Source organism: Eubalaena glacialis, chromosome 3, assembly GCF_028564815.1.
Source record: "Eubalaena glacialis isolate mEubGla1 chromosome 3, mEubGla1.1.hap2.+ XY, whole genome shotgun sequence".
In the NCBI taxonomy this organism is placed as follows: Eukaryota; Metazoa; Chordata; class Mammalia; order Artiodactyla; family Balaenidae; genus Eubalaena; species Eubalaena glacialis.
Window position 1 is genome coordinate 178302022 of NC_083718.1, and position 26651 is coordinate 178328672.

The window sequence follows — 26651 nt, forward strand, 5'->3', positions numbered from 1 at the left end:
AGTCCAGCTGGCTTGCCCGCAACGAGGAATCTATTGGCTCATGAAAGTACAAAGCCCAAAGATAGTCGGTATCAGGCATGGCTCGATCCAGGAGCTCATTAGGACTTTATCTCAGCTGGCATCATTCTCCAGCTTCCAATCTGACTAGTAAAGGGGGTTTTTCTGTTCCAGTAGAAAGGGCAGAAGTACCAGGTTCACATGTTCATCCCTGCTGGAGCAGAGAGGGGGAGTGGTGGAATGTGCAGATTGGCCAGACCTGGCTCATGTCTCCACTTTAGAGGAGGAGGGGCCGGGCCCCTCAAACCACACAGGCTGCCTGTAGAACATAGTTTCCTTTAAAGGAAACCAGGACTACAGTTTGCAAAACAACGGGGGAAATGGACTCTGAGCAAACAAACAAAAACCACCTGCCCAGGAGGCAAGAGTTCTGAGGGGCAACTTTCAGCATCCCCTTGCCCCCGCCATGGCTGAGAACTTTTGAACCTTCTGCAACCTCCCTGTGGTGGTCACAGTCATTACCCCTGTCTGCTTTAGGGGAAATTCCTTTAATGGAAGGGACTTGGAGCTTGTTTGCTGGGATCGTGAGACAATGGGAAATGGGGAACCCCGTAAAACAGAACAGAGGCTTCTCAGGGTCACTGCCACCAGGTCTGAGACTGTGAAGGAACTGATAGATGTCCTGTCACTTAGGCAATCTCCGGCCTCTGGTTGGGTGGGGAGGACAGCACGGGTGCAGAAAGGCCTCCAGAGGCTCCGCCCCCTCACCTGTCTGGTCGCACACACCCCAGAGGAGGGCAGAGTCAGGTTGTGACTGCAGGGCTTGCCTCTTGCAGGTGGCAGCCTATGGCGGAAAGCTGCGGTACACCCTCTCCTACACAGCGGGGGCCCAGGGCAGCCCGCTGTCTGACCCTGATGTCCAGATCACGGTGAGCACATGGGTTCCACACCGAGTGGGCAAAAGGGGAAGGTGGGGGCTGGGGGTACCCTCAGTGTTTCTTTCCTTTCAGTCCAGCACTCAGCTGGCCTGGCACCCACCCACTAGTTAGGCCCATGCCCCCGCCCCACCATCTGTTTGGACACTCTGTAGGCAGAGGCCCAGCTGCTGGAAGATGGGGTAGTGGGCATGTACCTGACTCCTTTGGGTACATGAGCTTGGGAGATTGGAGAGGTAGGAGACTGGGATTGGGAGAGGAGCCCACTATCCCCGAGAGCCCCTCAGTTCCCCTCCCAAGCCCACTCGTGTCTCCCCAGGGCAACAACATCATGCTGGTGGCCTCCCAGCCAGCGCTGCAGGGCCCGGAGAGGAAGAGCTACGAGATCATTTTCCGAGAGGTGAGAGGCACTCGGCCACACCATGTCTGACCCTCTGCACCCTCCACCCTGCTTTGGAGCCTGGCTTTGACGCCAGCTACACTGCCTCTCACTACCCCCATCCTCAGCTAACAGTCCTTGGCCAGTGCCTGGAAGGCAGGAGTTGGGGCTGGGGGCACTGCAGCAACAGCACACAAAACCCAACGCCCCTCACCCTCATTTGCTGTCTTCCCCCACCAACCCAGGAATTCTGGCGCCGGCCTGATGGGCAGCCAGCCACCCGTGAGCACCTCCTGATGGCACTGGCTGACCTGGACGAGCTCCTGGTCCGGGCCACGTTCTCCTCGATGCCGCTAGCAGCCAGCATCAGCGCGGTCAGCCTGGAGGTCGCCCAGCCCGGGCCCTCAGAGGGACCCCGGGCCCTTGAGGTGGAGGAATGCCGCTGCCCCCCGGGCTATGTCGGCTCGTCCTGCCAGGTGAGTGTGACCGGCCCAGATGCCTCTGCGCTAACACAGCTGGATAAGCAAGCAGTCAACTGGGATTTCCATGGCCACCTGTGATCACTGTCATAACTTTAATGTACTCAGCAACATCTCGTTTATTCTTCCCAACAGCACTGAGAGATGTGTAATTGTCCCCTTTTAACAGATTTTTTTAAAAATGAGGCGCTGAAGGGTGCACAGCTTACCCAAGGGCACATAGCTACACTCTGCAGAGGTTAAGACCCAGCTCTTGTTCCCAGGATGCCCGCCAGAGACAGAGAGACAGAGACACAAATTAGCCCAAAGCGAGCGTGGAAATGCCTCAGAGTGGTGAACAGCGTGGATTGGAGTAGCATTCTAGGCAGGGAGGGCCGAATACGCAGAAGTTCAGAAGGAGGAATGTGTGGGGACATAGCCTGCGACGCAGAAGGGTCACCCCTGGAAAGCTGAGTGGGGGTGCCTCCTCAGGCCTGGAGCAAGGCTCCCTCCAGCAGGGACTGCCAAGCTGCTGAGGGAGTGCTGGGGTCGGAACTGAACCCCAGGAAAATTCCTCTGCCCCCAGTGAATGAGATGGATGGGGCGGGGGAGAGACAGTGAGTCCTATCGGGAGGGAAGAGCAGTAGGGGGTGGAAGAGAGGGCAGGCAGTTGGAGGGACTCCAAGAACATTTGCAGGGTTCAGCTGGAGACTGTGAACACGAGGGCAGGGCCTGAGCTGACTGAAGCCCTAGGCACGAAGCAGGCTGAATCCCTAGGCACGAAGCAGGCAACCAGTTAACATTTGATGAATGAATGTGGAACTGGGGAAGGGGGATCGCAGGAGGGAAGGGGGCAGGGCTGCAATGCCAAGTGGGTGGCAGGGAGGTCAAGTGTGGAAACAGCTAGCCCCCCACCCAACCGAGGAAGTCCCAGTGGGAAGTCCACATCTCTGCAGCTTTACATCTGTGCACCTCTGCTGTGTCCACAAGAACTTTCAAATCCAAATAGATGAACTTCATGTCCCTTGAAGTTATAAAATTTAACACATTTTGAAGGAGAACCCCTGGGGAAAGCAGAATCCTTGGTGCACGTTTTCCACAGTGAAGCAAAACAGATTTATAAACATCCATTTGAAATGGTCGGGGAGCGAGGGCCTGGAGAGATTTCAAAGAAGGGGCAGCGAATAGAAATTCATTATTTTCAGAACCCATGATTACTCACTTAGGATGTGTAAAAACATCCTTGGTTATACGGGTGCTGCCTCTTTCACTTTACTGAGCAAATGTAAACATAATCATAAAGGTCTTCGTGGACTCATTCCAAATCCAGGTCTCCTGAACTCCCTTTTTCCATCTCAGGGTTACGTTTTTCAATAAAGACCCTGCCAGAAGAATTTTCAGGGATGAAGTCCTGGGGCTGGAGAAGGGTTCTCCATTAAGAATGAACTATTATTTCAGTATATCCAGAGTGACTGGAGATGCCAGGCAGGATGGGGGCGACACTGTCCCAGCTCTGGACTGTTGGGAAAGTGAAGATGGGGGAGGAGAGCTACCAAGAGAGGATGCTGGGGTGGAGAGCTGGGCCTGGAATTTCCCTGCCAAGAGCCAGTGGGAGTCTAGATGGTGGAGGGGGGATGGAGGAGAGGGGTTCTAGGTCTGCTGTCTCGGGGTGGGACCACAATGGAGACAGAGACCAACTCTCCTCTCTACCCCCAGGACTGTGCCCCAGGCTACACACGCACTGGGAGTGGACTCTACCTTGGCCACTGTGAGCTGTGCGAATGCAATGGCCACTCAGACCTGTGCCACCCAGAGACGGGGGCCTGCTCGGTAAGATGCAAGCAGGGCCAGGGCAGGGGTCAGCTTGGCTGGGCCTGGGTGAGGTGTCAGGGCTGGCTGTGGGATAGGGAGGGGTTTGGTTTGGATAGACCCAGATCCAGGGGCAAGGTCGTGGGGCACATCCTATGGGGAAAAGCGCCTGGTCCAGCAGGTCTGGGCATCGAGGGGTTGCAGGCATGGTGGGGTGGCCAGAACTATGGAGTAACATCCTTCCTTATAAAGAAAACTTTGGGGGAATTCCCTGGCGGTCCAGTGGTTAGGACTCCACGCTTCCACTGCACCGGGCATGGGTTCAGTCCCTGGTCGGGGAACTAAGATTCCTCAAGCCGCATGGCATGGCCAAAAAAAAAAGAAAAGAAAACTTTGGTTCCTGCTATTTCTTATCACCAAAGTGACACATGTTTTCTGTAGAAGAATCAGACTATAGAGATAACTTAAAAAGAAAGTAAAAATTCCCTGAAATCCTACCATCTGGAGGTAATTACTGTCAATGTTAGACTGTGGAGCTCTTTTGCTCTTTTTCTAGGCAAATATTTATGCAGATTAATATACCTTTCGTTTTACAAATAACCATAGGATCACTGTGTTTTATGATCAACTTTTTTCACTTACAAGTTCATGACGTCTTTGAATATTTCAGTAGTTTTTTATAACTGAACTTTTCGGAGTGGTGTATGTATAGCTGTCCAGGGTATGTGGTCAAGGACCAGGGGTTGACAGAGCCACAAGCTAAATATGGAATGAGGAATATGCTACGTTAATAAAAGAAACATGGATCTCTTTGGAGGAAAACATAAAACCCACACACGTTTTTACGATGAAGCGCTTATTCCCAAAACTCCGCCCCCACATACTCACGTTGGGACTTTCCTCTGATATTACAGGTATTTAGGTAGAAAAATGTAAGAAATGGAATCAGTATCATCCTTTTTGATAGCTATTTGGATGGGTGCTCTTTTTAATTTTCTCAGTTCTTTTTTCATGGTTTGTTTCCAGCATTTTGCTTTTATAAACACCACTGAGATGAACATCCTGTAGTGAAATCATTGTGCCCCTCTATGACTGTCTCTTTAAGATAAGCTCACAAACATGGAATTTCGAGATCAAGAGATTACAAAATTGTACAGTTTTTGGTAAATTTTGACAAATAGCAAGTAGCTGACATCCTTGTGCCTCGCAGCAATGCCAGCACAACGCCGCCGGGGAGTTCTGCGAGCTGTGTGCACCTGGCTACTATGGAGACGCCACGGCTGGAACACCTGAGGACTGCCAGCCCTGTGCCTGCCCACTGACCAACCCAGAGAACATGTGGGTGCCCTTGCTCAAGGCTCAAGGAAGAACTCCCACTGGGGAGTGGAGGGCATTGAACTGACTTTTGGGGGAGAAGTGGAGGGAACAGGGTGGGGAGTGGGCGTCCCATGGCCTGACCTTTGCCTCTTATCCCAGGTTCTCCCGCACCTGTGAAAGCCTGGGAGCTGGTGGATACCGCTGCACAGCCTGTGAACCTGGCTACACTGGCCAGTACTGTGAGCAGTAAGTTTGCAAATAGGAGGGATGAAGGGAGGGGGCATATGGTAGACTCCTAGGTGAGAGTCCTGGATGATGTTGCTCAGAAAGGTCCCTACCAGGATCATGTCCCTCCCCTGCTCAAAACCCTTCCAAGATTCCCCATTGCCCTTGGGACCAGCCCAAGCTCCTTAGGTAGCTTTATCACTCTTCAGTCTCATCCCACTTCTGACACCCAACTCTGTACTCTAGCTGGGCTTCATTTCTTGACTTCTTCATGTTCATTTCTTTGCATGTGCTATTTCCTCTTCATGGAACATTCTTCACCCTCAAACCGCCTGTTCCTGGCTAACTCCTGTTTAGCCTTCAAGGCTCAGCTTTATTCCCTCATTCAGCACATTTTTATTGAGCATCTACTGTGTGCCATGCAGTGTGCCAAGGTGTTGGAAATAAAGTAATGAGCAAAACAGATTCAGTCTCAGCCCTTATAGAGTTTCCCAACTATAATGGGAGACAAGATGGCAAGTAATCATACAAATACATAGTTAAAACAGTGATAAGTTCTCTGCAGAGTACAGTCTGCTCCAAGGGAATATAGCAGCTCAGCAGTCCCATCCTCTGGGAAGCCTCCTGATTCTCAGGACTAGATTAGTGCCCCCCCACCATGCCCTCACAACCCCCATAGATGTCCATCACTCTCATTTACATAGTTTCCATGTTAGTTTCCCAACAAGTCAGTTTCATAAGAGCAAGGACTTTATCATGTTTACTGTTATGTTTCAATAACCTTGCATCATAGTTGCTTAATAAACATTTGTTGAATGAATGTTTCCCTGAATCCAACCTACTGACATTTCCTCACACTCCCCTTTCTCAGCTCCCAGAGGCCCTGTGGTGGGGCTTTTTTGGTCTCTGAAGTCCTTCCAGAGCTCAGAGTTTCTTCACCCCATACTGGGCAGAGAGCTGAGCTTCTGGCTCCCCAAGTCCACTATGAGGCACTGGGTCCCCTGGGGTCTGACACAGCTGGTCCTTGTTCCTCCTTACAGGTGTGCCCCAGGATACGTGGGTAACCCCAATGTGCGAGGGGGCCAGTGCCTGCCACGGGGTAAGTGGGACCATGGTCTTGGGTCGAGGTGATGGGCAAGGCAGGGGACCCAGGGAATGTGAGAGATACTAGGTCTGGGGAACAGGGTGAAGGGTGGGGCACGTGAGTCTTTGGGAGGGCAGAGATATCTGAGACAATGGTACATGCTGGGGGCCTCCTGCCTGAATGGCCTCTCCTGTCCCTCCCCCAGCAGACCAAGCCCCGCTGGTGGTCCAGGTCCAACCAACTCGGAGCATAGTACCCCAAGGTGGTCCCCACTCCCTGCGGTGCCAGGTCAGTGGGAGCCCACCCCACTACTTTTACTGGTCTCGTGAAGATGGGCGGCCCTTGCCCAGCAGCACCCAGCAGCGACATCAAGGTACACATGGCCCCAGGCCCCTTGGCCATTCCAATGGAAAGGGAGGCACAGGTCTGTCCCTGCCCTACTGAGATCCTGTAGGCACCCACACGCAGGACTGGGTGGGAAGAGGGGTGCATCTGTACTGATGAGCTCCCATCTCCTTGCCACCAGGCTCCGAGCTCCACTTCCCCAGCGTCCAGCCTTCAGATGCTGGAGTCTACATTTGTACCTGTCGTAATCTCCATCATGCCAACACCAGCCGGGCGGAGCTGCTGGTCACTGGTGAGTTTCTACTCCTCTGTCCACAAGACTGCCTGTCCTGGGATGGGCTGCAAACTGCAGACCATCTACCAGAGGGGATGGTGGACGAGGACACTGGCCAGGAAGATGGAAAGGGGTGATGGGTCAAGGCTGATGTTAGAGGCAGAACTGGCAGGACTTGAGTCTGGTCATCGAGGGAGAGAGAAAAGCCTAGGGGTCTGGATTCCAGCAGCTGGGCAGAGTGCCATTTACTGAGATGAGAGAGGATCCAACGGGAGGGCATCTTCATTTGGGCTCCGCCAAAAGCAGAGGCTGAGGCAAGGATTTGTGTGTACATAGTTTATTTGGGAAATGAAATGAAACAGGGAAGAGAAGGCATCCAATAAACGGTGTGTCATTGAGCACATTACCACCTAGAGCAGTTGTTACTGAACGCAGCCGAGGCAGCCCCGGGAAACTCCAGAGTAAAACATGCTGCTTGGAGTCCCCCTGCCCTCCACCCTAGGGCCAAGAGAGCTGGGGTATGTGCACACCAGCTCGTATCAGTCACTGACTGGGGCCTGCTCCAGTAGCATCGATTCCCCTGCATTCTGTCCCACCTCATGGGCAGACACAGTGGTCACCAGTGGCCTGAGAAAACCCTCATGCAAAGAAATGCAGCGGCTGCAGAAGTCAGGCAGGTTGGTTCTGGAGTGACGAGGGGACGTGGGTGGGGCACCAGCAACACCTGCCACCAACAGGTCCGAGGGAACCACAAGTTTGGTTTTGGACTTGTTAAAGTTTGAGAAGCTTGGGGAAACATTGAAGTAGGTACATCAGGTGGGCATTTGGATATGTGAATCTGGAACTCAGGAAAGAGGCCCTGGCCAGAGAAATGAATTTGGGAGCTGTTGGCATAGGGATGGGGCAGGATGAAATTACCCAGGAGAGTGTAGCTCGAGGACAGGGCCCAGAACAGAGCCCCAAGGAGCTCCAACTGGAACAAATGGAGGAGGGAGGACAGCAAGAGAGTGAGCAGGGGCAGCCAGTAGACAGGAGGAGGCCGGGGGAGGTGGTGAGTTGGAAGTCAAGAGGGGAAACGACTTCCCAGAGAGAGTGGCCGGCCTCACCGGATGCCCCGGGAAAGTCAGCTACAGACAGAGAAATAACCCTTGGAGGTCATGCTTTGACAAGAGCGGTTTGCAGTGGAGAGAAGGGGTAGAGACTGGATGGGAGTGAGGCAAAGAAGGTATGGGAAGGCAGCCAGTGTAGACAACTCTTTCAAGACTCTTGGCTCTGAAGGGAGGCCAAGAAATGGGGCAGTAGCTGAGGGGTGTATAGGGTCAAGGGGGCATTTTCAGAGATGGGAAATTCTAGAACACATTTGTCTGTGGAGCAGAATGATCCCATGGGGAAGGAAAGGAGAGGGCACAGCAGGGGGAAGGGGTCCTTGGGAGGGGCTCCAGCACTCAGGAAAGGGAGTTGAGGTGGGGTGGGAGGTGGGGAGAAGTCTCATCCCTCAGGGACCAGGAAGGAGGGAGGTGGGTAGATTTGGGAACGTGGAAAATTCCTAATTGTTTCAATTCTCTCAAGAAGTGTGAGTTGAAGCCATGGAAGTGGAAGGGGGTTTCAGGAGGATGGAGAAGTTGGGAGCAAGTGTGAAATGGTTGTTTGGGAAGATAGAAACTCAAACCAGACAGAGAAGCCCAGTTGGAGTGAAGTGTGAAGTGTTAAGAGCTCATTTGTGGTCTGTGATCATGAATTGGAGCCAAGGGGATCATGGTGTGATGTTCTCTGATCACAGCCTGCTGGGTGCTCAGTGCCAGCAGGAAGAAAGTAGATGATGGGTTTCGGCCAGGATGAGGGAGGGCGGTGCCAGGGAGTGGAATGGAATCTAAGCCAGACTGGGAAGGAAGTGACATCCGGATGGGGTGATGAAGAGGGAGAGAAAGTGGCCACAGCACAGCGGCCTGGCCAGCACCCAGCTCACTGGGGGAACTCCCGTCCCGGCAGAGGCTCCCAGCAAGCCCATCACGGTGACGGTGGAAGAGCAGCGGAGCCAGAGCGTGCGTCCCGGAACCGACGTCACCTTCATCTGCACAGCCAAGAGCAAGGTGGGCGGGGCAGGGAGTGGGCATCAGTGAGGATCTGTCTTCTGGGGTCTCCAAGCCCCACCCGGACCCCCACCCCATCTCCCTTGTCCTGCCTGCAGTCTCCGGCTTACACCCTGGTGTGGACTCGCCTGCATAATGGGAAACTGCCAGCCCGAGCCATGGATTTCAACGGTATCCTGACCATTCGCAGTGTACAGCCGAGTGACGCGGGCACCTACGTGTGCACCGGCTCCAACATGTTCGCCATGGACCAGGGCACAGCCACGCTGCACGTGCAAGGTACACTGTTCATGTCCATGCCTGACCCACCCAGTCCTGGCCTTCCTCCACACCCACCAAGACCAGTGACTATTCCTTCATTCAGCTGGCAGTTTCTGAACTACAGTATGGCAGGTCCTGGCCTAGACTCTGAAGAAACAGGGGTGGGAGGGGACAAACAGGAGCTCTGCCCTCCTGCCCTCCATGTTCTGTAGGGAACAAGTGGACAAACAACATAATTACACGGGTGACCAGTGCTGGGACAGGAGTAAACAGAGTGATAGGAAAGTGAGAAATGAGGTGGGAGAAGGGTGAGCTATTCTCCGTGGGGTGGTTGGGGAGGGCCTCTCTGAGGAGGTGACATCTCAGCTGAGAACTGAAGGAAAGAGAAGGTGTTCGGCCACATAAGAGCTGGCGGACGAAGCAGCATGTGCAAAGGCCCTGAGGCAGGAGCATGTTGATGTGTTTGAGGGACGCAAGGCCAGCGTGGCTGGAGCCATGGAGGGGAGGGTGGGTGAGAGACTTGAAGATGTGGGCAGAGGTGAGTACACGCAGTGGGTCACAGCAGAGAATTCAGATTTTGTTCTAAAAGCCACGGACAGGTCTTAAGTGGAGAAGTAACAAGACCCCACTGACATTTTTTTTTTTTTTTTTGGCCACGCCATGTGGCATGCGGGATCTTAGTTCCCCGACCAGGGATCGAACCCGCGCCTTCAGCAGTGAAAGAGCAGAGTCTTAATCCCTGGACCACCAGGGAATTCCCCCCATTGACATTTTAAAGGCTCCCTCTGGCTGTTCTATGGCCACGAGGGGATAGAGTGGAAGCAAAGAGAGCGGCAAGGAGGCTGTTGCCGTGGGTCCCTCCCCACCGTGACCACGTACGCTTCCTCCTCCCTCGTCAGCCTCGGCCACCCCGTCTGCCCCCGTGGTCTCCATCCACCCGCCGCAGCTCACAGTGCAGCCTGGGCAGCTGGCTGAGTTCCGCTGCACTGCCACAGGGAACCCCACGCCCACCCTCGAGTGGACAGGTGAGGCCGCGGCGGGAATGACAGTCTGGGCCTGGCTCTCCTGCATGTGGGGGCCAGCGGCAGGACTCTAGGCTGTGGACTTCAACCCCTGGGGGGCCTGGCAATGCCAATCCCAGTGGGTGCTGACCCCACCTCTCCATGTCAGGGGGCCCCGGTGGCCAGCTCCCTCAGAAGGCCCAAATCCATGGCGGCATCCTGCGCCTGCCAGCCGTCGAGCCCTCGGATCAAGCCCAGTACCTGTGTCGCGCCCACAGCAGCGCCGGGCAGCACGTGGCCAGGGCCGTGCTCCACGTGCACGGTGAGAGGACGGGGCTGAAGGTGGGCGGTTGGGAGCTCATGGCGGCCCAGAGAGGTGTTCTCACAGGGCTCTGTCTGCAGGGGGCAGCGGGCCTAGGGTCCAGGTGAGTCCAGAGAGGACCCAGGTACATGAAGGCCGCAGCGTCAGGCTGTACTGCAGGGCTGCGGGTGTGCCCAGCGCCACCATCACCTGGAGGAAGGAGGGGGGCAGCCTCCCCCCACAGGTGAGGATATCCGTCCGGGCCAGGCCCACGGGCTCAGCGGAGTCCCAGCACTTGCCACCTGCCCCTCCAATCTCCTCTTCTGGTTCCCTTCACTTCCAAGATGGTGCCCTGCTCAGACCTCCCGCTCCGTGCGTCCCGGCGGGTGGCAGCCATCAGCCTCCTGCTCTGCTGCCTGGCTCCGCCCTCCTTGGTGCCCAACTGGGGCCCTAATATTGGCTCGGAGCTTGCCTCTACTCTTTATGCCCCCTCCTCCTGCCCTCCTCCCTGGCTAGCCCTTGCCAGGCTGCCTCGGCCCCTCGGGCGGCTGACCCTTCTCGCTGTGTGGCAGGCCCGGTCTGAGCGCACAGACATCGCCACGCTGCTCATCCCAGCCATCACTACCGCCGACGCCGGCTTCTACCTCTGCGTGGCCACCAGCCCCGCGGGCACCGCACAGGCCCGGATCCAAGTGGTCGTCCTTCCAGGTGCGGGGCCTTGGGGCTGAAGGAGTGGGAGGGCAAGCCAGGGTCCCCCCGAGGCCTACTCACTCCCCCTCTGCTCCCAGCCTTAGGTGCCAGCATCCCGCCAGTGAGGATTGAGTCCTCATCACCTTCCGTGACTGAAGGGCAGACACTGGACCTCAACTGCATGGTGACAGGGCTGGCCCACACCCAGATCACGTGGTACAAGCGAGGGGGCAGCCTGCCTCCCCACACCCAGGTACGGGGGCCCCTGAGCCCGTGGCAGGGGACCTGGGGGTGGTCCTTCACACAGCCTGGCACTCTGCACTCTGCACGAGCAGGGTCTGCCCTTATTTCCCTCCCTCTTCCGCTTCCCATGTGGGGCGGCTCCGAGCAGAGGCAGGCACTGAGGCGCAGAGGGAGTGCTGACCGCGGCCTCTCCCCATCCTCACATGCCTCTGTCCTTACCCGGCCCAGGTGCATGGCTCCCGGCTGCGGCTGCCCCACGTCTCACCAGCTGATTCTGGAGAATACGTGTGCCGAGTGGAGAATGAGTCAGGCCCCAAGGAGGCCTCCATCATCGTCTCTGTCCTCCACGGCAGCCATTGGGGCCCTAGCTACACCCCAGGTGAGGGGCCAGTGGGGCTGGGTGGGGGCCGAGCCCTCCGACCTCCCCTCTGTTCCCAAGGATGGTGCCTGTGGTCTCTTCGATGCCATCAGGACAAGAAGAGGCGCTCCAGGCAGGCTTCAACCCTCCACTCCCTTCAAGGAGAGATGAGGGGACTGAGGGTGGGGACAGGTTGACCTGACTTACCTGGGACCCCATGGGGAGGGTGCTGTTTTCAGAATTCATCAAAAAGCAGCAGAGTCAGGGTTGAACACTGAGTTGGGAGTCAGGCTGAACTGGGTTCAAATCCTGGCCCTACCCTTTATCAGCCTTGAACTGGTTATTTTACCTCTGGGGCCTCAGTTTCCTCACGTGTGAAATGGGGACAGTAGCACTACCGTGTAGTGTGAGTACACGGCGTGCACTCTAAAGAAGGGAGTTGTGGCATTATTGTCTGCATCCTTTGGCCCCGCCTGGGCGCTAAAAGACTCTGGTTCCCTGCAAGCCAGAGCAGCTCGTCACAGATCAAGGAGTCATGCGTAGGCAAATGGGCCTTGAACTCCAAGTTGAAGGTCAGAGAGGGAAAGAGGGGTCCGGCTGGCCCTGCCGAGGCAGAAAAGCATGGTCCCAGCCCTAGAAGGCCTCCCATCTGCCCTCCCAAGCTAGGGCCTGATCAGATTCCAGGGCCCTCTGCTCCAGGGGTGCAGGGCTGGGACTCAGGAGCCCAGGCCTCTGACCAGCTCCTTTGCGCCCCAGCTCCTGGTGGAGCCCCAGCTCCAGGCAGTAGCCAGCCCATCCGCATCGAGTCGTCCTCCTCTCACGTGGCCGAAGGGCAGACGCTGGATCTGAACTGTGTGGTGCCCGGGCAGGCCCACGCCCAGGTCACATGGTACAAACGTGGAGGCAGCCTCCCCGCCCGGCACCAGGTACAGCAGCCCCCCAGGGCCAGCCCGCTGGAGGGGTTGGATGGAGCTGCTCCAGCCCCCTCCTGACCCTCCCTGTTTGCACTCAGACCCACGGCTCGCTGCTGCGGCTGAACCAGGTGTCCCCAGCAGACTCAGGCGAGTACGTGTGCCACATAGTCCTCGGCTCTGGGCCCCTCGAGACCTCCGTCCTAGTCACCATCGAGGCCTCCGGCACTGCCTCCATCCCCGGTGAGTGACTGCCAGTGACAGGGCAAGCTGGCGGGGGCTGAGAGCCTTCCCAGGTGCTGAGGCCCTAGTGACTCCCGTTGCTGACGCGGGGAAGGGGGTGGCAGGAAGCCACACTGGGGCAGGAAGCCCACCTTGGGGCTGGCCACAGGGCCGGCCCAGGAGGACTCCGCTTCTCTGAGTAATCTGCCGTCTTCCCATCACTGTTCTCTCTGGCCACATCACTCATGTTTTTGCTCCTGCCTCAGTTATCCACATCCCTCCCACTTCCTCACTCCCTCTGCAAGGCTTGGCTCCTGCCCCAGCCCTCCCCTCAGGGTCGCTCAGCCGAGGACCTCAAGCCCAGGCCACTAAACCCACAAGGCTGAGCTGGCTCCAGGGTGAACAGTTCTTGCCTTCTCTTCTGGGGAGCGTCTGCTACCCTCGCCCCTTTCCCCGCAGCCCCAGGACCCGTCCCGCCTGTCAGGATCGAATCCTCATCCCCCACGGTGGCCGAGGGGCAGACCCTGGATCTGAGCTGTGTGGTGCCCGGGCAGGCCCATGCCCCGGTCACGTGGTACAAACGTGGAGGCAGCCTCCCCGCCCGGCACCAGGTACACAGTGGCAGAAAGGCAGGAGGGGGCCAGCCAGGCCAAGCTGTGGACAGTGGGTCGGCGGGGGCAGCCTCTGAGCTGAGGGGCTGTCAGTTCCCAGCTCAGAGGAACAGGGTAGGGGGTACCTGCTGAGCTCTGAGAAGCCCCCCTCTCACACCCCTGCCCATGGCTGTCCAGGTCCGTGGCTCCCGCCTGTACATCTTCCAGGCGTCACCAGCTGACGCAGGCGAGTATGTTTGCCGGGCCAGCAATGGTGTGGAGGCCTCCATCACAGTCACGGTAACCAGGACCCAGGGAGCCAACTTCGCCTACCGTGAGTGGGACCTCCAGGCTGCGCTTGGACAGAGAAAGGGGAAAGGTGGGGGAAGCTGCAGAGAACTGGACTGACCAGTGACCATCTTCTCCCCCAGCTCCTGGTGGCACCCAGCCCATCCGCATTGAACCCTCCTCCTCTCATGTGGCCGAAGGGCAGACCCTGGATCTGAACTGCGTGGTGCCCAGGCAGGCCCACGCCCAGGTCACATGGCACAAGCGCGGGGGCAGCCTTCCCGCCCGGCACCAGGTACAGGACCGGAGGATGGACAGGCCAAGAAGGGAACAAGAGGGAGGCCACTGGGGAGTGGAGGTCAAGGGTAGGGTGGGTTGGAGGCTCCTCTGAGACGGGGAGGCCTAGGACCCCACTGCACAGGTGTGTGGGGCAATGGTTAGAACCCAGCCTCTAGGACCAGCCAGCCTAGGTGTGACTGCTGCTTCCACCACTTCCTCGCTTGTGACCTTCAGCAAATTACTTAGTCTCCCTGTACCGTATTTTCAGCATCTGTAAAATGGTAATAATAGTACCTACCTTACAGAATTATCTTAAGGATGAAATGAATTAATTTGTATGCAAAGTGCTCAGAGCTCTGGCTCATAGAAAGTGCTGTGAGCTGTTACTACTGTCATATCATTAGCTATTTTTTTAAAATATTTATTTATTTATTTATTCATTTGGCTGCGCTGGGTCTTATTTGCGGTGTGCAGGATCTTTAGTTGCGGCATGCGGGATCTTAGTTGTGGCATGCAGGATCTAGTTCCCTGACCAGGGATCAAACCCGGGCTCCCTGCATTGGGAGCACGGAGTCTTAATCACTGGACCACGAGGGAAGTGCCATCGTTAGCTGTTATTATTGATATATTTTATAGAATTTAGGATGCCAGTGATTGCAAGATGCACCATTATTTTATGTACCTCTAAGGAGAAAAAAAAAACAAACTGTCATTTGTAATTGTAATTCACTGTGAGATGCATCTTGATTTCAGAGACTTAAAAAAGTATGTCTAGGGAATTCCGTGGCAGTCCAGTGGTTAGGACTCCATGCTTTCACTGCCAAGGGCCCGGGTTCGGTCCCTGGTCGGGTAGCTGGGATCCCGCAGGCCACACAGTGCAGCCAAAATAATAATAATAATAAATAAAATAAAAATAATATGCAGGTTATCTTCTCCATCCTTTTTTTTTTTTTTAAAGTGTCTAAGAATTGATGGAGTGTGGTATTAGTGTTTGCCCAGTTCCCCATGGCTCCTCCAGGCCACCCCTCACTCCTGGGACAAGACACCCGCTTCACCCGTGAGCAGGACAGAACTAAAAGCCAGTTCTCAGGCTCAGAGTGAGGCAGGGCTGCAGGTTATAGGTGCGAGGGTCCTAAGAGGGCCCCTTCTGACCTCACCTTCATTCTGGCCAGACCCATGGCTCACTGCTGAGACTCTACCAGGTGTCCCCAGCCGACTCAGGCGAGTATGTGTGCCGCGTGGTAGGTGGCTCAGTGCCCCTGGAAGCCTCCGTCCTGGTCACCATTGAGTCTGCAGACTCTGCGCCTGGTGAGTGGTGCTGGGGGGAGGCTTCCCACTCCAGCAGTGGCAGGACCCCAGAGACCAGCAATCCCTACCTTCACTCACACCCTCCCCTCCCCCTCTCCTCCCAGCTGGGGATTGACCCTCTGCCCTCTGTCCCCAGCGCTGGGGGTCACCCCTCCAGTCCGGATCGAGTCGTCCTCCTCACACGTGGCTGAAGGGCAGACCTTGGATCTGAACTGCCTGGTTTCTGGGCAGGCCCACGCCCAGGTCACATGGCACAAGCGCGGGAGCAGCCTCCCTGCCCGGCACCAGGTAGGAGGTGGGGTGCTAAGGAGGGGCCTGAAGGACCCTTGAGACTGCAGAGTAAGGAGCTTTGAGTTTGGACACTGCTTTGCCACTTGCCTGGCCAGTCCTTTGACTTCCCTGATCCTCAGTGTCCTCATCTGCCAAATGGGCTCACACTGTCTACCTCACCTGCCCCATAGGTGGCAAATGCCGGTCCCCCACTTCTTCCCACTGGACCCAGTCCCAACCCTCGGGCAAGGGAATTGAAGGGTCATGAATGGTGGTTCTCCCTGGAAGAGCTTCCCTAAAGCTCCATCTGGCTGGGTCTGGCTGGGATGGGGACCAGGGAAGGGGGTGGGAGCCTGGCTGTGAACCTGCCTCCCCTCCCAGGTACATGGCTCAAGGCTGCGGCTGCCCCAGGTGACTCCAGCTGACTCCGGGGAGTACGTGTGCCGTGTGGTCAGCAGCTCGGGCACCCAGGAAGCCTCCGTCCTCGTCACCATCCAGCAGCGCCTCGGTCCCTCCCGCTGTGAGTGTCTCAGGGGTCATAACAAATGGGCTGGGAGGGCCCCTCCACCCTCAGTGGCTCCCACACCCTGCCTTCCATCTCACCCTCCCAGCCCAGAGTGTGGTGTACCCCGTCCGCATTGAGTCGTCCTCAGCCTCCCTGGCCCATGGACATACCCTGGACCTCAACTGCCTGGTGGCCAGTCAAGCCCCCCACACCATCACCTGGTATAAGCGTGGAGGCAGCCTACCCAGCCGGCACCAGGTATGGAACCAGCAGGCAGGGAGGGCAAAAGCTGGGGTCACCGGCCCTGACGGGAATCAGGAAGAGCTGTCAACAGCCCATCTGTGCTCATTCAGTCATTCAACAAACATTGAGTGTTCTTGCTGGACAGGCCCTGGACCAGTGCTGAGGATATGGAGATAAGTCCCACTGACCTCAGCTGGATCCTGTACATAACATTCTTTGATTCACTCACTCACTACATTTCCCTGAGAACCTGCTCCAGGCCAAGTCCTGGTCCTGGCACTAAGGATTCAAATGGAATGAGACCACTGCCTGCCCTCAGGGAGCTCACAGGCTAAAGGGCAAGGCAGACATGCCATGTGACAGCGCTGTAATAGGCGTCACCGGGGAGGGCCTCAAGGGGCTTTCTGCAGGGGTGACGGGTGAGAATAGTCCAAAGGCTGGAGACACTGTCCACCCAGCCCAGAGCCTCAGGAAGGCCACCGAGGGAGTTCTGAAGGAGGCCAGAGTGGAGGCTACCCCAGGCAAGGCAGTGAGGCTCCCGGAGTCCGGGGGCAGCAGCAGCAGCGCCTAAGACATGGAGGTGCTGCCCGCACCCCCTGACACCTGCTCCCCCTCAGATCGTGGGCTCCCGGCTGCGGATCCCCCAGGTGACGCCCGCGGACTCGGGCGAGTACGTGTGTCATGTCAGCAACGGTGCCGGCTCCCAGGAGACCTCACTCATCGTCACCATCCAGGGCAGCGGCTCCTCCCACAGTGAGAACTCCTAGGGCAGGGGGTCTAGGCAAGCGGGTGCGGGGGAGGCAGCGAGGTGCCTGGCACCGTCACTGTTGTCTGACTCCGGCTATGTGGTGCATTCCTCTCTGTCCCCAGCGCCCAGTGTCTCCCCACCAATCAGGATCGAGTCCTCGTCTCCCACGGTGGTTGAAGGGCAGACCTTGGATCTGAACTGCGTGGTCGCCGGGCAGCCCCAGGCCACCATCACGTGGTACAAACGTGGGGGCAGCCTTCCCACTCGACACCAGGTACAGAGTAGAGCCTGGCAGTGGGGTGGGCAGTGCAGGGACAGCCTCCCATGGGCAAAGAACCCGAAGCATTAGCTGGCAGTCCTCCCTCCTGCCCTGGGTAGACAGAGGGTAGCCTCAGCCGGTCTGATGGAGGAGGCCTGAGCCAGCCGGTGACCCCTCAGCCCCTTGACTCCCTCCTTCCTTATCCACACCCCTAGGCCCACGGCTCCCGTCTGCGGCTGCACCAGATGTCCGTGGCGGATTCAGGCGAGTACGTGTGCCGGGCTAACAACAACATTGATGCCCAGGAGGCCTCCATCGTGGTCTCAGTCTCCCCCAGCACCGGCAGCCCCTCTGGTGAGTCCAGTGAAGACCCAGGAAGGGACTGGGAGATGCAGGTACCAGTGTTTCCCGGGGAGGAAAGGCCCTGTAGTCAGAGCCCTCAGACGAGGGTGGTGGTCCAGGACGAGGGCTCAGCAGAAGGATGCCTGGGTTCACATCCTGCCTGAACCACTAGGGGCCTTGAGGGAGTGACTCTCCCCTCTCAGCTTCCGTACCCTCATCAGTGAAGTAGAGATGTCGATCATTCCATCCTCAGAGAGCTGTCCGAAACAGTGGCCACTAGCCAGCATGGTCATTAAAATTAGTTAATATTCTAAATTCATGTCCTCACATTTCAAAAACAAAGTGCTCAGTAGCCACACATAGCTGGTTGCCACTGCATTGAACAGTGCGGATAATAGAACATTTCCATCATCGCAGAAAGTTTGTGAATTTTGTGAGGATTGAATGAGTTAATGCACGTAAAGTACTTAGTGCCTGGCATACTGTAAGTGCTTAATAAGTGTTAGCTATTCTTACTACCTTGGGGGGTGGAGGTTTCTACAGTTGAGGCTCCCACCAACCCAGTTGTTCCCAAATCTGACTATGACCAAAGCCCCGACTTGCTCTTTCTGTGCGCCCAGTCCCTAGCGGGGCCACGCCCATCAGAATCGAGTCGTCATCTTCACACGTGGCCGAAGGGCAGACCCTGGATCTGAACTGCGTGGTCCCTGGACAGGCCCATGCCCAGGTCACATGGTACAAGCGCGGGGGCAGCCTCCCCACTCACCACCAGGTATGGGAGTTGGGGGCAGGACATAGTGGGAGGGCTGCTGGATGTGCGGGCCCTGGCTAGGGGCCTGTCCCCCAAGCTCTGCCTGGGAAGGAGGGCCTGGGATCCCCTTGTGGGGTGCAGTGCCTGCCTGGGTCAGAGATTGGACCCTGGCCCCAGCCTTCAAGGATTCCGAGTGCCATCTCAATTCTGCTCCTCTCCCGTCCTGTCCCTGCTCAGGCCCACGGCTCACGGCTGCGGCTGCACCAGGTGTCCCCGGCTGACTCGGGCGAGTACGTGTGCCGCGTGGTGAGCAGCTCTGGCCCCCTGGAGACCTCAGTCCTGGTCACCATCGAGGCCTCTGGCTCTGACACTGTTCTCGTCCCTGGTGAGGATCCCTACAGTGGGGCTGGGAAGCAGGAGGAGGGAAGAAAGGAGGGGTCGAGAGCCAGATCGAGTGGGCTTCATCCCTAGGGCCCGAGAGCGTGGGCTTTGGAGCCTGGCTTGTGTGGGCTTGAGTCCCGGCTCCTCTGTCCACACTCTGAAATGTTACACGAGGGATTCCTCTTGGTGTGTCACTTTCCTCATCTGTAAAGTGGGGCTAGTAAAGCTCTTGCAGCAATTACACGAGTTCCTTAAAGGCTGGAATTGCACCTCTGGGATCTGAGAGGGTGATTTTAGGTGGTGCCCTGATTAAACATTTTTTTATATTAATAGTGATAATGTTAGGGAAAAAACATCAACATGTCAGACCTGTCATGATTGCATGGAAATCGTTGCCTATGATGGGTCTGTGTGTTTAAGGGTTTTCTTAAGTGAATCAATTGAAAGGAAACTTTAAAGGAATTAATAGCACAGGGAGCACATGGCCGTAGCAGACATCATGATCATAGTACCTGAATTGCTAAGTAATGAACGTGATATGCACTTACCAGGTGCTGGGCCCTGGTATTTTTACACATATTAACTCATTTCACTGTCACAATAACCCTTTGAAGTAGGTATGATTGTTCTCTCTGTTTTGCAGATGGGGAAACTGAGGCATGGAGAGGTGAAGTAGCTTTCCCAAGGTCACACAGCTAATAAATGGCAGGGCTGGGTTTTGAACCCAGGCAGTCTGGCCCCAGAGTCTGGGTTCTTAGCCCCATACTACTCAAGTCTGGGAAACGTTAGTGATCTGTGTGGAGCTGCCTGGCCCTGAGCCCTGGCCGCCAGTGGTGCCGGGAGCACAGGAGATGGTGGGACCATTGTCTGGGGCTGGGCTGGGAGAATGAGGCGCCAGGCTAGCCCAGCTGCTCCGGGCTTCAGGGGAACGGGAAGGGGGGAATCAAGGCCGTCTCCCTGTGGCCTCTGGTCTGAGCATCTGGGCACCCAGGGGCAGGGGCTGAGGGCACAGGGAGTCCCAGCTCACTGACTTCTTCCTGTGCCCCAGCCCCGGGTGGAGCCCCACCCATCCGCATCGAGACCTCCTCCTCCCACGTGGCCGAAGGGCAGACCCTGGATCTGAAATGCGTGGTGCCTGGCCAGGCCCACGCCCAGGTCACATGGCACAGGCACGGGGGCAGCCTTCCCGCCCGGCACCAGGTATGGAGCCTGGAGAAAACAGGATGTGGGCATTCCCACCCCACTCCGTCCCCTGCCCGGGAGGGAAGGTGGCCCCAACATCCGGGGCTTCAGGAAAATGGCAGCAGGAGATCACTGGGAGTCAGGAGTTCAAGAACAGGCTGGGCATGGAAGGGCCGTCACTGGCTGCCCAGCACCTTGGTGCAAATTAGAAAAGGACACCTCTTGTTCAAGACACTGGACTTTCTCCTGCCAGGAAAAGCATAATAGTAAACATACCCCACAATGTCTAATGTCAAAGGCATCCACCTTTGGCAGGAGGCAGCATCCGCAATAGTACATGACAGTCCTGGGGTACAGGTATAGAGGGCTGGGACGTCTGACGGCCTTGGCCACCAGCCCCCCGGCTCACTCTCGCTCCACCCTGGCCAGGTCCACGGCCCCCTGCTGAGGCTGAACCAGGTGTCCCCTGCCGACTCTGGCGAGTACTCCTGTCGAGTGGCCAGCAGCTCAGGCACTCTGGAGGCTTCTGTCCTGGTCACAATCGAGGCCTCCAGCCCAGGCCCCATTCCTGGTGAGTGACAGGAGCAGTGGGCGGTTCTGGGCACAGGCTTGGGGGCCCCTTCCTGGCCTTGCTCCTCCTGCTGTCCAGCAGGGCTCTAGCCCTTGGCTCCAGGAAGGTCCTCCAGCCCCTCCCCCAACCACTGGGGACCAAGGTCTCACCACGGCATCTTGGCCCCCAGGGGACAGAGACCCTTCTTAGGTCAATGGTGCTCAGCCATGTCAGTCACTCTCAAGCCACTGCACCTCCAGGAGGGCCAGCTGGCACTCGGTGCCACCGCCTTAGGTCTCTGCCTGCACCCCTGGGGCCGCCCCTTTCTCACCCACCCATTGTGCCCACAGCCCCAGGACTGGCCCAGCCCATCTACATCGAGGCCTCCTCCTCCCATGTGGCCGAAGGACAAACCCTGGACCTGAACTGTGTGGTACCCGGGCAGGCACATGCCCAGGTCACGTGGTACAAGCGTGGGGGCAGCCTCCCCGCCCGGCACCAGGTACAGGGGCCAGGGATGGGGAGGATTCAGGGCAGGCAAGTTTTGACCCGCAGTTGCCTTCTGCATCCCAAACCTTCTTCACACAAACCTTGGCATGCTTGGGGACCCCAGGGGATAAAATACTTTGCGGGGAGGAGTTCAGCAGCCTGGGAATTGAGAGACCTGGGTTTTTCTCCTGGCTTTGCTGCTGCATCATTTCCTGCGGCAGTTTCCTCCTCTGAAAAGGGGACGGAGTGGGCTTGTAGGATTCTGTGAATGAAGCCTCCTCGTCTCCACCAGCTGGAGCCCTGAGCTCCTGAGAACTCTTGGGCTCTGGCCCAGCCGGGCTTGGGGACTCGCCCTGTCCCGAGTGCTCTGGCACGATGGCCACCCTCTCCTCACTCCGACAGACCCACGGCTCCCGGCTGCGGCTCCACCACCTCTCCCAGGCCGACTCCGGAGAATACGTGTGCCGTGTGGTTGGCAGCTCGGGCCCTGAGCACGAGGCCTCCTTCACGGTCACTGTCCCGCCCAGTGCAGGGTCCTCCTACCGTGAGTGAGGCAGACGCCACGGGCAGGGGGAGGCGGGGAGACACTGGGCTGAGGCGGGGGGAGGGGAGGCGGGGGAGCCCCCCCAGCCCTGCTGAGCCCAGCCCTCTGCCTCCGTCCTCCCCCAGGCCTTAGGAGCCCTGTCATCTCTATCGACCCGCCCAGCAGCACCGTGCGGCAGGGCCAAGATGCCAGCTTCAAGTGCCTCATCCATGACGGGGCAGCCCCCATCAGCCTTGAGTGGAAGACTCGGAACCAGGAGCTGGAGGGTGAGCCGGGCGGGGTGGGAGGCTGGAGGTGGGTGTGAATGCACGAGGATCACCACTGGCGGCTGGGCAGAGACGACCATGGCACCAAACTTTCTGTGTGACCCCGGGTAAAGCCCTTCCCCTCTGGGGACTTGGTGTCCCTATCTGGATGGTGAGAGGGCTGGACCCAGGAGTCTCCAAGGACTTGTTTATCAACCGTCTGTGACCCTGTGAGCTGGATACACCCAGACTGGAGGGGTCGGGGCCATGGGGCACTGGTGTGCCTACTGGCAGCGCCAAGGCAGGAGGACACCCTCACTGACCACACCCTCCTTGATGCCAACCCCACAGACAATGTCCACATCAGCCCCAACGGCTCCATCATCACCATCGTGGGCACCCGGCCCAGCAACCACGGTGCCTACCGCTGCGTGGCCTCCAATGCCTATGGTGTGGCCCAGAGTGTCGTGAACCTCAGCGTGCACGGTGAGGGCCTTCAACCCCGTGGGCTCTGACTTCATGTTTCCAGCCCTGATTCCGAGCTCAGAACCTCCAGGCTTAAATCCAGCCTCTGCCACTGCCTCCCTCTTGGGCATTCTCCCTCTCTGAGCCTCGGTCTCTACATGGGTGCAGTGGGGAGACTAGTGCCCACTGGCAGTTACTGGTAAGGGGGCTGTGACAGTGCACGTGACCAGCAGAGCCCTGCATGTGTATCAGTGGTGTCATTCCTCTGGGCAGGGCCCCCTACAGTGTCTGTGCTCCCCGAGAGCCCTGTGCGGGTGAAAGTGGGAAAGGCCATCACCCTGGAGTGTGTCAGTGCCGGGGAGCCCCGCTCTTCTGCTCGCTGGACCCGGATCGGTGCCCCCACCAACTTGGAGCAGCGGGCACCTGGGCTCGTGGACAGCCACACGGTGCTGCAGGTGATGTCAGGGGGGGTCTCATCTCTGGATCTGAGGCCCAGTCAGGGCCCATTCTTGAGCAGTTGCCTGGAGGAAAGAGTGGTGGATGGACAGATGGGTGATGAATTGGTGGAGAAAGGGAGGGATGGGATAGGTGGATGATGGCTAGATTGGAAGACGGGAAGAAAGAAGGAAGGTGGAAGGAGGAATGGGTAGAAGGATGGGTGGTTGGGTGGGTAGGTAGATGGATGGATGGATGGATGGGTAGATGGGTGGGTAGATGGATGGATGGATGGATGGGTAAATGGGTGGATGAGTGGATAGGTGGGTAGATGTATGGATAGATGGATGGATGATGGATGCATGGACGGGTAGATGGGGGGGTGGATGTGTGGATGGGTAGACTAATGGGATATCTTGAGTGTGAGCCCTCAAGCATCCAGTCAAATAGGAAAGCTAAAAACAAAAGGGACAGGTAGAAGAAAGAGGTGAAACCAAGCCAGAGGGCTGATGCCAAGGTCCCCCCTCAGTGGCCCCATAACCAACATCCTTGCTTCTTCCAGATTTCGTCAGCTAAACCATCAGATGCAGGCGTCTACGTCTGCCTAGCTCAGAATGCACTGGGCACAGCGCAGAAGCGAGTGGAAGTAATTGTAGACACGGGCACTGTGGCCCCAGGGACCCCCCAGGTCCAGGTAGAAGAAGCCGAGCTGACTGTGGAAGCTGGACACACGGCCACCCTGCGCTGCTCAGCCACAGGTGTGGACGGGGGCTGGCACACAGGGCAGGCAGAGCAGCGGGCCCTGGGGCCTGAATTTAGACACAAGAGACCTGAAGATGATGTCATGCTCAGGAAGGGGGCTTTGCTGCTGGCAGTCTCCCAGTGATGGCTGAGGTGCCCACTTTGTGCCCCCCATGAAGGAGCAAGCTTACCCAGGTCCCTTCCTGACCATCCCACCCCCAGCCAGTCCTGGGGCAGCCCACCAACCTCTGCCACTCCACTCCACAGGCAGCCCCACGCCCACTATCCACTGGTCCAAGCTGCGCTCCCCGCTGCCATGGCAGCACCAGCTGGAAGGTGACACGCTAATCATCCCACGGGTAGCCCAGCAGGACTCGGGCCAGTACATCTGCAACGCCACTAACCCTGCCGGGCATGCTGAGGCCACCATCGCCCTGCATGTAGAGAGTAAGGCCCTCGTCCACCCTCCTCGGGCTACCCTCTCCGCACTGCATGGAGGTCTGAGCCCCCCAACAGGCCCCACCCTGGACAGAACTCCAGGAACCCCATCTGAGGGTCACATGCACCTCAGGCCCCGGAGCCTGCCCTAACCTAAAACCCACGTCCCCTCCTGGGACCTTGGCTTCCCTCATCCCCAGTCCTCTGGGCTCCTCGTTCAGCTTCCCTGGTCCTTTGGCAAGTCGCCAGGGCCCAGCACCTGCTCCCATCCTGACCTCTGCTCTTCGCCGCCCTGACCTCTGTGTCTCCAACCCCAGGCCCGCCGTATGCCACCACAGTCCCGGAGCACGCCTCGGTGCAGGCAGGGGAGACGGTGCAGCTCCAGTGCCTGGCTCATGGGACGCCCCCACTCACCTTCCAGTGGAGCCGTGTGGGCGGCAGCCTCCCTGGGAGGGCGACCACCAGGCATGAGATGCTGCTCTTTGAGCCTGCGGCCCCTGCGGACTCAGGCCGCTACCGCTGCCGGGTCACCAACAAGGTGGGCTCAGCTGAGGCCTTCGCCCAGGTGCTGGTCCGAGGTGAGCAGCCCCAGGTCAGGCTGGGCAGAAGGGGGTCAGCTTTCCTCCAGGCGCTTGTCCGAGCCTTTCACTTACCCCTCAGCTGGTGCCGGGGGACCCCCACCTGGGGCACAAAGACTCCCCTCCACTACCCTAGCTGGAATGCCTTCTTTTCCCCCAGGAAGACCCCGGTCACTGTGTTCTCAGCAACTCTAGCTCTCACTGCTGCATCCCTCCCTTGGCATTGACCTCACACTGCCAGAGGCTATGTTTACATGAGTACCCCAGCCTGCCTCACCTGCCAGACGGAGGATGCTCAGGGCAGGGCCTGGACCCAGTCATCTCAGCAGCCCCGGGCTTGTCCACCACAGCACCCAGAACGGGCTGCGTAAATGCTGGACGGTGACAACAATGAATCTGTGATAGGGCAGCACCCACCCCCGGATGCCCAGGGTTTCAGTGGGTCTCCAGAGAATCCCACATCTCCGTGGTCTCCTCAAGAGCCTGGACTGAAGTGAGCCCAGGTCCTGGGTTCAGTGCACAGCCCAGTCACTTGATAGTTGTGTGACCTTGGCCAAGTCAGTGAACCTCAAGCCTCACTGTCTTCATCCTGTAAAGTAGAGAGGACAATGCCAGCACATAGGCTGACTTAGAAAGGGACACATGTGTAGAGCCCGTGGCACCTAGTAGGCACTTGGTAAATGGTGATAGTATGCATTTGACCCACCCTCCCGTATGTCCCCTGCACCCGGACATTAGGTGCCTTCACCTGGGATCCTCCTGTATGTATGTATGTATGTATGTATGTATGTACGTATGGCTGCGTTGGGTCTTCGTTGCTGTGCGCGGGCTTTCTCTAGTTGCGGCGAGTGGGGGCCACTCTTCATTACAGTGCGTGGGCTTCTCATTGCGGTGGCCTCTCTTGTTGTGCAGCACGGGCTCTAGGCACGCGGGCTTCAGCAGTTGTGGCACACGGGCTTAGTTGCTCCACGGCATGTGGGATCTTCCCGGACCAGGGCCTGAACCCGTGTCCCCTGCTTTGGCAGGCGGATTCTTAACCACTGCGCCACCAGGGAAGTCCCTCTCCTATTTTAGACTAGAGCCAGAATAGTCTTTGCTGTCCTTCCTTCAGATGTCTGAATCTTTCCAAGGCCGACCCCTCCCGCTCTCGCCTTGGGCTGCCCTCCCCTCCCGAAGGCCAGGAGCTTCTGGAAGCACAGCCCAGCACTCCACAGGCTCTTACTTGTGTTGATTGAATGACTGCACGAGTGAGCAGATGAATGAATCTGCCAATGAAAGGTCTTTTTTCCCTGGTCAGAGAAGCAAACAGGAGAACGTCCCCTGAATGTTAGGATGGGGGTTTCCTGGGTCCTGGAGGGGCATCGGGGATATCACACATACACACACGCACACACACACACACACACGCACAACCTCTTACCTGTCCCCGCAGGCCCCTCCGGCTCTCTCCCCGCCACCCCCATCCCAGCAGGATCCGCGCCCACCGTTCAGGTCACGCCTCAGCTGGAGACCAAGAGCATAGGGGCCAGCGTCGAGTTCCACTGTGTCGTGCCCAGCGACCCGGGCACTCAACTCCGCTGGATCAAAGAAGGGGGTCAGCTGCCTCCTGGCCACAGCATGCACGATGGGGTGCTCCGGTGAGTGGGGGCAGGGGCAGGACTGAACTTGGGCATCCCAGCCCAAGGCACCCAGTGGGGCTGTTAGAATACCTGTCCTACTGGGCTTAGCATAAAACAATGGCCTTGGGCAAGTCACTTCACCTCCCTGAGCCTCAGTGTTCTCAGCTGTACAGTGGGTTATATGAGACCAGAATGAGATAACCTAAAGCACTTAACACAGTGCTTAGCATGTGGAAGGCCTTCAGTAATCAGTGGCCCATGTTCGTATTATTGTTAAATGGAAGAGAACAAGCTCTGAGGCCAGATATATGCATATGACCCAGATCTCAGCTCTGCTACTTGATAACTGTGTGATCTGGAACTCTAGACCACAAGGTCTTGGTCATAAATGGGTGTGGTGACACTGACTTCCTACCTACCTCCCATGGTTTTGGGGAGACTAGACGTTTACAACGTGTGCTGATACTTGACGACTTTTAACTCCCACACAATTGCAAAGTA

At 57.5% G+C, this 26651-nt stretch overlaps 1 protein-coding gene across 3 annotated transcripts in view; it reads left to right on the forward strand.

The window, feature by feature from the left end:
• Window positions 1–26651, forward strand: part of HSPG2 (heparan sulfate proteoglycan 2) — a 101137-nt gene that overhangs the window by 62835 nt on the left and 11651 nt on the right. Inside the window, exons 34-75 of one of the 3 annotated variants that reach the window (XM_061184775.1) lie at window positions 834–926; window positions 1252–1332; window positions 1557–1787; window positions 3486–3599; window positions 4789–4916; window positions 5055–5141; window positions 6161–6219; window positions 6410–6577; window positions 6731–6841; window positions 8813–8913; window positions 9012–9192; window positions 10074–10199; window positions 10345–10497; window positions 10578–10720; window positions 11049–11184; window positions 11265–11419; window positions 11638–11788; window positions 12524–12693; window positions 12780–12921; window positions 13360–13511; window positions 13689–13824; window positions 13922–14073; window positions 15230–15365; window positions 15502–15653; window positions 16017–16155; window positions 16247–16398; window positions 17001–17136; window positions 17254–17405; window positions 17606–17744; window positions 18353–18504; window positions 18721–18868; window positions 19913–20064; window positions 20476–20617; window positions 20947–21098; window positions 21488–21629; window positions 21755–21895; window positions 22226–22360; window positions 22613–22794; window positions 23337–23532; window positions 23783–23962; window positions 24271–24531; window positions 25964–26168. In XM_061184775.1, coding sequence (XP_061040758.1) covers window positions 834–926; window positions 1252–1332; window positions 1557–1787; window positions 3486–3599; window positions 4789–4916; window positions 5055–5141; window positions 6161–6219; window positions 6410–6577; window positions 6731–6841; window positions 8813–8913; window positions 9012–9192; window positions 10074–10199; window positions 10345–10497; window positions 10578–10720; window positions 11049–11184; window positions 11265–11419; window positions 11638–11788; window positions 12524–12693; window positions 12780–12921; window positions 13360–13511; window positions 13689–13824; window positions 13922–14073; window positions 15230–15365; window positions 15502–15653; window positions 16017–16155; window positions 16247–16398; window positions 17001–17136; window positions 17254–17405; window positions 17606–17744; window positions 18353–18504; window positions 18721–18868; window positions 19913–20064; window positions 20476–20617; window positions 20947–21098; window positions 21488–21629; window positions 21755–21895; window positions 22226–22360; window positions 22613–22794; window positions 23337–23532; window positions 23783–23962; window positions 24271–24531; window positions 25964–26168 — 6164 coding nt within the window. The remainder of the gene's footprint in view (window positions 1–833; window positions 927–1251; window positions 1333–1556; window positions 1788–3485; window positions 3600–4788; window positions 4917–5054; window positions 5142–6160; window positions 6220–6409; window positions 6578–6730; window positions 6842–8812; window positions 8914–9011; window positions 9193–10073; window positions 10200–10344; window positions 10498–10577; window positions 10721–11048; window positions 11185–11264; window positions 11420–11637; window positions 11789–12523; window positions 12694–12779; window positions 12922–13359; window positions 13512–13688; window positions 13825–13921; window positions 14074–15229; window positions 15366–15501; window positions 15654–16016; window positions 16156–16246; window positions 16399–17000; window positions 17137–17253; window positions 17406–17605; window positions 17745–18352; window positions 18505–18720; window positions 18869–19912; window positions 20065–20475; window positions 20618–20946; window positions 21099–21487; window positions 21630–21754; window positions 21896–22225; window positions 22361–22612; window positions 22795–23336; window positions 23533–23782; window positions 23963–24270; window positions 24532–25963; window positions 26169–26651) is intronic. The other 2 variants (XM_061184776.1, XM_061184777.1) reach the window with 2 other exon arrangements.